This window comes from Blennius ocellaris, assembly GCF_963422515.1.
Source record: "Blennius ocellaris genome assembly, chromosome: 10".
Classification (NCBI taxonomy): Eukaryota; Metazoa; Chordata; class Actinopteri; order Blenniiformes; family Blenniidae; genus Blennius; species Blennius ocellaris.
In genome coordinates this window covers 14,279,052-14,287,265 of record NC_137659.1, presented here as the reverse complement: position 1 = coordinate 14,287,265, position 8,214 = coordinate 14,279,052, and the positions used below count along the sequence as shown (strand labels likewise).

Genomic DNA, 8,214 nt, shown 5'->3' with positions numbered 1-8,214 from the left:
TCAGCTGTAGATATTTCGTTTGTATCACAGATGTGAATTTTTCTTTTCGTCACCAGAAAACTAGACCAAGTCAAGTGATTCTTTGTGACTCTGGTTTCTTATACAGCTGCGAGAAGTATGATGCAGAGCAGCAGTGCAGTCAGAGGCTGGTACTGAGTCAGAGACACAGGCCGGCTCTGTCAGATGGACTTTTTATAGGCCTTTTCTTCGTCTTTGAAGAAACTTGGCACTGGTGAGATATTTGATGCGGAAAAGATGCCAAAGAATCAGTTTGCATTGCTTTGTCATGAAAAAGTCATCTACTTCACAAGCATTTGTAAAATTAAGTTGCCATAGGAATACTTTATTGATGTCAATGCACAGTCTACTGTGAGCAAGGCCTCAGAAATACATTACAAACTGTATACAAGGAATGTTTTATGTTACTGAAATATGTTGAGAGTGTGAGTATGTAATGACCGGTCATTTTTTAACTGTGATCACCAAGAGATTATAAAAGTTGAAGAAACCACAGAAAATTGTATGCAAAGTCAAAAAGTCAAAGTCAAAGTCAAAGTAATTAATTGTGTGTGTTTAAAATCATCTTTGCATACAAAGTCATGGAATCATAAGCCGGTCTGATCAAACTGACCACATTTTTAGAGATAAAACTTTTAAATCAGTAAATGTGGACGTATGATACTGTGTTTATTTATTTATTTTTTATTTTATTATTTCTTCGGTCAGTGTTCAACAAATAAAATAAGCAAAATACATTTTTCTTTCAAAGATTAACATTTAAATATGAGGATTGTACACATGGTAACAATGAACATTGATAAAATAAACAGATTACACAACTCTTTCCTCTCGTCATCAGTATATAGTAGTATAGTATATAGTATATGGGGTTACACAACATAAACAGATGTGCTATTCCTCATTCATCCATACATGCTAGATTTTTTTGTTTTGGCTGTGTGTGTCTGAGAGAATTTCACTGCAGGTTACAGCCATGTGAGCAGGTGAATAGATGTCCACATATACCTCTGTTATGCTGCTGCTTCATTCGCCACAGCCGCTTTCGCTTTCTGTATCTCTCTACCTTTCCTCAACCATTGCCTTCACATCCTAAAGGAAAAGAAGAAATGAAGGTGAGAAGAGCATCTGCAGACAGGTCCAGACTCAATGCAAACCTTCAGCTCTTCATTATATGATATTCAAATTAGTTAATTTCATTAGTACTCTCATGCTTCCTTCCTGTCACAAAACACACCTTTCTTGTTGGGAGGACACACTTTGGATCCAGTTTTGCCACTAAATCGCTGAATCATTTGTCATCCACGATGCTGAATGGTTGTGTGTCTCTGACGATCATTGACTCCAAGGCCTCAACCAGCTCCTTCTTGCTGGTCACCGGGAGAAAATAATACAAGTTTCAAATAACAAAGAATAGGTAAGTTCCGTCATTTTCATCATTATAGTTGATAAGGCAACATGTCAGGAATGGAAAAGTAAGTCCAACAGTGGTATTATACAATATTGAAACCACTCACTGGCTGGGTCTGCCAAATTCCCCTCAGTATATTCAAGCAAAGCACGAAAATGCCTCAACATGGATGCGGTTTTGTTTTTGTACCACAGTTCTTTTCCACACAACAAAAATGTCACCTGGGATTAAAACAAAAGACAGTGAACAATATAATAACTTGCCTGACAAACAGGAAACATGGAAGAGATAAGATCAAAATGTTCCCACGTGGAGGAGACTTCCTCGTTCCAAACAGGCAGCAACAGAACAAAATGCACCTCCGTGTCCCTCATAAACCATCAAATCACCAACACTAACCTCAGAGGAGTGAGCGGATCCATTATGGTATATTGTATCATAAATGTTCATAAATACGCCACAGATTTGTTTTTTTCTTTTGAACGGTGGACGAGCTGGAACCAGCAGGTGACGGTAGTGCAGCTTCACGGATGCTAACTGCTCTTGTAACCCAAGAAGAAGAAGAAGAAGAAGAAGTAGTAGTAGTAGTGGTGGCAGGCACACAACATTTCCTCTGAAATTTTCTAGTTAACACTATTTTAGTTTTTTTAATTCTTATAATATATATATATTTGAAATTATTAACATTGTTGAGGCGTTTAGCCAGTGTGACTTGTAACGTAATCAGTGACGTCACTCCGCTAAAAGCCAACGGCTTCGCTCGCGAGCTCTCGCTCGTGCTCGACACACGCTCAGACGCGGCGGCGCGGTACAACGTATCGCCACTTTGTGCGGACTGAGAGGTGACATGGCGTCCACGAGCCGGTGCGTAGCAACCTTTACCTACCGTATTTCCCATGCTCTTTTCCCGACGCATTTCCAGGTGTCGTGTTTTGTCGGGTGAACATTTATTCTGGGCCTGGTGGTAGTTTAGTGTCGTATCAGTGTGGAGTACACCACGCCCTAAACCAGACTGTTGAGTGTTGGCTCTATTGTGCTAGCTGGGGGGCTTAGCTCGCATGCTAACCAGTCGTTAGACATTGCCAGAAGTGTCGGTTCGTTTCCCCGCTTCGCTGTCACCGCACCGGGCACAAGTCCCCGGTTGTTTCACCCGTTTTACTCTCGCAGCGCCGGGGATACTCACGTGTTTCCATGACATTGTAGAATTGTTTGTTAGGATTGTACCTGAACCCTTTTTTGTACTGGCGAGGCTGAAAGCTGAAACCCCAGCTGACGTTTACTCAAACTGTTCTTTTGAAAACACGGGTCGTCCTGTTTTTGTTTGTTTGTTTCCTCACGTATGCAACGTTTATCGACGATAGCTGCCTTTAAGTGCGTGAATGTGGTGGCGGTTGTTGTTGTTGGACTGAGTAAATAAAAATGACTGCGTGGACATTTTGTGTGTTTTTAGTGTGAATGTGAAAGAAAAGCTGACATTTTTTTTTTCATATCAATTTTGACATTTGTCTCGTCACCGTGAGGACGTGTCGTGACAATACTAACTCTGAGTCAACTGGACTCGAACATTTCTGATGAAATCTTTGTGTGCGCCTGCCTCCATAATGGAAAATACCTCTTATAGTGAAAACAATAAAGTGCCACTAATAGTGGTTAAACAATCAAGTACCTTTAATAGTGATAAAGTAGCATTAAAAGTATCAAAGTAGTGGCTGCACTCCAGGTGTGTGTTGTCATGGTGATGAGGTGCATTTCAGTAATTGTTAAAAAAAATGGATAAATCAAAGCCATCACACACTGTTACTGAATTTTCCACATATCTTGATGTGCTTTTTGTGTAAGTGCCCCGAACAGTGGCTCCGGAAATCCAGTTAAAGATGAGCAAGGCCCTAGGATAATAATCTTTTTATCGCTTCGTATGCCCACAGACACAATGTGCGATTTTTGGCCGTCCCAGATAAAATAGAACTGTGGTCAGAGAAGGGACATCTTTGGTCTTAAGCCGCGCTGGCGGACAGGTTCAAGGACGGCCGTGGTCACGGCCTCACGACCAGAGACAAGTTGGGATGAAATTCAGGGTGATCACGGCTGCTGCTTGCGACAGACGTCGACTAACCAACCAATGGAAGTGTAGTATGAAATGGCGTACTGATCAGCGCTACGCCCAAATAGAGGCTTAGCGGCTACGGTGGCTAAAACGCATCTAAAATAGTGTGTGGGTTGTAAACAACCAGTTTTGGGGGTGATTTCACGTGCAACAAGGGTGACGTTCATGTTTGCTAGTTTCTTACCTCTAAACTACAACGTCATAATAATAGTGGCAATAACGGGTACGGTGATTAAATCTTTCTTTTTCATCTCAAGGAAAACCAAACCATATTTCACTCTATTTTGTGTTTGAGTCCGTTATGTTCAATTGTGACACGTGACATCTTATTCCTGAGAGATCCAAGTTATATCGTTGTCCCATTGCCTCTAATTTCCTAGTTTGTTCTTTGGAGCATGTGTTCAGGTGACTGGTGGTAGTTTATTGAAGTCATATGTCCTTAATGCTGTAGAAACTGGTTTCTCTCCTCACATGTGACTGGCATCTTCTTGAAACCTGTTGTGTTCTTTTGTTTGTACAGTGGAGATTTTCTGGCCCTTCCCAGAGTTCACTGTCCCAACCACCCAGACGCCATCCTGGTGGAGGACTACAGGGCAGGGGACATGATTTGCCCTGAATGCGGCCTCGTAGTAGGTGAGAATAATTAGAATACTTCGGCGTTTTCAGTTTTCAATTGAAGAGTTTCAATCACGTGAGCTTGGTTCTGATATCCTCTTCATATTAAGCTTTTCATGGGTTGATCAGCCGACATCCTCTTCCCGTGGCTCTTTAGGGTTTCAGGTCGTTGCACCTAAAGGTCTTAGTAACTATACGCCTGCTGACCAAGTAGGTCGACGTATTTACTGTTATTCAAGGCAGAAGGTGTCTCTCATGTGTCTTAATCACTTCTCAGTGTCTTTTTGTTTGTCGGGTCTATTACATAACTTTAAATTTCCAGGCTGCAAACGACATGGTTTTATTGTTTTCGCTATAATTGAAATTGATAAGTACTTGCCCTCAGAGGTCACTAATCAGTCGATTACAGTTCCACGTACAGGGGAATTGTAACACGACATCAGCAGGAATTATAAAGTACAATTAAATGAGCAAAATCTCCAACTTTCTTATTTTTAGTTGAGGTTGTAGTGAAAGATGTCTCGAAGACGCCAGATGTGGCGAGTACTTTGAGGATACTGTACACTGAGTGTGAGTCCTGACAGGCATGAGCACCGCAGGTGTTCTTTCATTTTTTTTAAAAAGGTGTGTGAAGTCGAAAAAGCCAATGACGCAAACTCCTCTAATGAGGCCCCTGAGCTCAGGCCGGGTCAGAGGGGAGCGGAGAGATGCCAGCCGCTCTCTGATGCAAACTCTGCCTCGGAGGACACCAGTGTCACTTTGTCTGCAGATAGTAGAAAGACGAACGGAGCGCAAAGAGAAAAAAACGGGATTAAAACCTCAAATCTAATCCTCCGCCCTGGTACGCGTTTCCAAGAGGAGGCCGCCGTGAGGAGCGGAGTGAAACAACAGCGCATCTCCAACCTGGGTCCTGCAGGCTTTAGCTCTCTCCCAGTTGCAACACAGCTGATTGCAATGAGGCGCTCGCTTTTTTACAACCCCGGTGATGACATCATAACGCGAATCGGGTATGCTGAAGCTCAAACGTGCAGGACAAGGGGCTGTCCAGGACTCCATTATGTTCAATTTTGGAGATTCTACATGATATGAAAACGGAAGGAAAAGTTAAGTGGAGGGAATAGTGCTGGATATTTAGGGAATTACTCCTGAGGGAAGTCCTTTGGTCAGACACAGAAATGCTGAAATATACAGTTTCAATCAGTACAACACGATACCGAGACGTGGCAGCGATGACGACACGTAGTAGTAGGAGGCAGGAGGTTCTGTACCAGCAACCCAGACGACTGGATGGTTTATGGAACTACTCGACAAGAAAACATCTGTGAAGTTTTGCAACCGTGTGCGTCATTATACGCGTTGTTACTGGTAGTTAGAAATGATTACCTGTCCTCAGGCGACCGTGTAATAGACGTGGGCTCAGAGTGGAGGACGTTTTCCAACGAGAAGGCCCTCAAAGATCCATCCAGAGTGGGAGATGCCCAGAACCCTCTGCTCAACGGAGGAGACCTCACCACCATGATCAGCAAGGTGAGGAACCACCAGCGTGCCCTCAGTGAGGCGTGAAGCTAGGAAAGCCGTGCCGCTGACCGCCGTCTGTCCCACAGGGAACCGGCGCAGCGAGTTTTGATGAGTTTGGCAACTCCAAGTACCAGAACCGCCGGACCATGAGCAGCTCAGACCGAGCCATGCTCAACGCCTTCAAGGAGATCAGCACCATGGCGGATCGCATCAACCTGCCCAGAAACATTGTGGTGAGTATCCGAGAAACGTCCGCTTGCCTCACCGAGCAGAGAGGGAAATGAAAACCACAGGAAGAACAGAACATAAGACATGTGTGCGAATTATGTAACTGTTGATCCCTGATGTTGGTGCGCACACCGTAGTAATGACAGTCGGAGTCTTTGGCGAGACCCATTCTATTAAAATCTCATATAAATTGAGGTAATTCCTCCAGACTTGGCCTGACGTGAACACGTGGACTAACAGCCGGCAAAAATGTGCAACTCATTAGGAGTGAGGGCGGCTTTTCTTTGACTTACTTCCTCCCAAAGCTCAGATTTACACTACAATGTAATGGCCTCATTGGTGTAATCTCATTTTCCAGAAATGAAAGTCGATCAAGAAGCTGCTCTTGGAAACCCACTCTTGCGAAATCTACTACGAGCAGATGTGCCGACCTTCATGTTCTTGACCGGACCACGACAGACACATTTCAATAGTTGTATTTGCTCTGCAGGACAGAACAAACAACCTCTTCAAGCAGGTCTATGAACAGAAGAGCCTGAAGGGCAGAGCCAACGACGCCATCGCCTCGGCCTGCCTCTACATCGCCTGCAGACAGGAGGGCGTACCAAGAACCTTCAAAGGTTCCTCTCAACTTGTCAACTATATTTAAAAAAAAAAAAAAAAAAAAATCAACGTATTAATATTTTGGTCGCACAAAACATTAATCGCTGGGATTTTTCCTTCTGTCCTCCAGAGATCTGTGCCGTGTCTCGCATCTCGAAGAAGGAGATCGGTCGGTGCTTCAAGCTGATCCTGAAGGCGCTGGAGACGAGCGTGGACCTCATCACCACCGGCGACTTCATGTCCCGCTTCTGCTCCAACCTCGGCCTGCCCAAGCAGGTGCAGATGGCGGCCACCTTCATCGCCCGGAAGGCCGTGGAGCTGGACCTGGTGCCCGGCAGGAGCCCCATCTCCGTGGCCGCCGCGGCCATCTACATGGCCTCGCAGGCCTCCGCCGAGAAGAAGACCCAGAAAGGTGAGCGGCGCCGCGGGAGATTCACACGGCATCTTTATTTTACTTGCAAGTCTTATTGATCTTTTTTTTTTTTTTTTTTAATCAACTGACAAATGACTGATTTTCTGGCGTCCAACAGAAATCGGAGACATCGCCGGCGTGGCGGACGTCACCATCAGGCAGTCATACCGACTCATCTATCCTCGAGCTGCAGAACTTTTCCCTCCAGACTTCAAGTTCGACACACCCGTCGACAAACTGCCCCAACTGTGAAATCCTCTTGGAAAACAGTGCTGATTTTTTCTTTTTCTTCTTTTTAAATCATTTTTGTGTTCTCTCGTCCCGCCTGAGACGACCAGCCTCTCAGAGGCACTGTGACAGGGATAAAGTGGAGCCACATTCCAGTGCTTAAATAAACTGCTTTGCTGGCTGTACTTGCAGCATCTTCACTTGACCGTATATACCGTCGTGTATATATGTTCAAGTGGGGAAAATGCAATTTTAGGCTGGTTTCATACTGTACACACACACAACCTTTTTGTTTTTTTTGTAGGAAAAGAAAAAAAGACCTGGTTCTATTTTGTTAGTTTGTTTGAATTGTTCCAAGTAATTTAAAAAAATAAAAGATTTTCATTAAATCAGCTCAATTTATAGTTTTGTTTACAACACGGCAATCTTTCTCTCGGGAGGAGTGTGATGCTCCAGGTTAATTAAAAGCACAAACACTTACAAATGTTTAATTTGTGCACCCATGATAGGCAACAAATGGTTGCAAATAAAAAAAAACCTTTTGTTTCCTACAACAGGAAGATGAACAGCAACAGTTGTGACTGTAATTGTGTACCATTCATAGATCTGTTCTGGCAAGAACATGCACAAGCAAAGAATAAAAACTTTGTACAATCTATTTTCATCAGTAAGAAATGGAGATAATTAAAAACTAGATAAAATTAGTGCTTTCAGCTTAATTGTATACATACAGTATGTATATATATAAAAAATAGACCCTGCCTTTCCCTGTTGTGATTCATGTGAGTCAGTTTATGTAAAAACATGCAAACTGAGCGTCGGCTGCCTTCTTCGCTGTACGAGCTGCAAACATGGCATGGAAACTACGTGGGAAGCATCGCTGCTCAATCTGTCGCAGTTGAAGTCCATTTTTTTTATTCAAACCATGAATTTAGTCCTTTCTCTGCTTCCTGAAGGACAGCAGACGTTTGGTTTTGGTAGCTTTGTCACTGAGGTAAAAAAGAAGCTCCAGCTCGACGCCACTGCCTTTAAAAAAAAAAAAAAAAAAAAGCACTTCGGAGCCACTAGCCGGCGGCA

The 8,214-nt window shown here is 43.6% G+C and overlaps 1 protein-coding gene across 1 annotated transcript; it reads left to right on the top strand.

Annotated features, from left to right (window-relative positions):
* Nucleotides 1-2,181: 2,181 nt before the first annotated feature.
* gtf2b (general transcription factor IIB) lies at nucleotides 2,182-8,037 on the top strand. The gene is made up of 7 exons (XM_080503349.1): nucleotides 2,182-2,293; nucleotides 4,054-4,166; nucleotides 5,542-5,675; nucleotides 5,753-5,899; nucleotides 6,385-6,514; nucleotides 6,628-6,909; nucleotides 7,028-8,037. The coding sequence occupies exons 1-7, from the start codon at nucleotides 2,277-2,279 to the stop codon at nucleotides 7,159-7,161; spliced, it is 957 nt and encodes a 318-aa protein (XP_080359475.1). The 5' UTR covers nucleotides 2,182-2,276; the 3' UTR covers nucleotides 7,162-8,037.
* Nucleotides 8,038-8,214: the final 177 nt, after the last annotated feature.

Excerpts from the sequence above, each read along its gene's own strand:
- gtf2b (XM_080503349.1), top strand. Across the intron at positions 5,676-5,752 it reads TCACCACCATGATCAGCAAG|GGAACCGGCGCAGCGAGTTT; the intron begins GTGAGGAACCAC and ends TCTGTCCCACAG. Across the intron at positions 6,910-7,027 it reads CGAGAAGAAGACCCAGAAAG|AAATCGGAGACATCGCCGGC; the intron begins GTGAGCGGCGCC and ends GGCGTCCAACAG.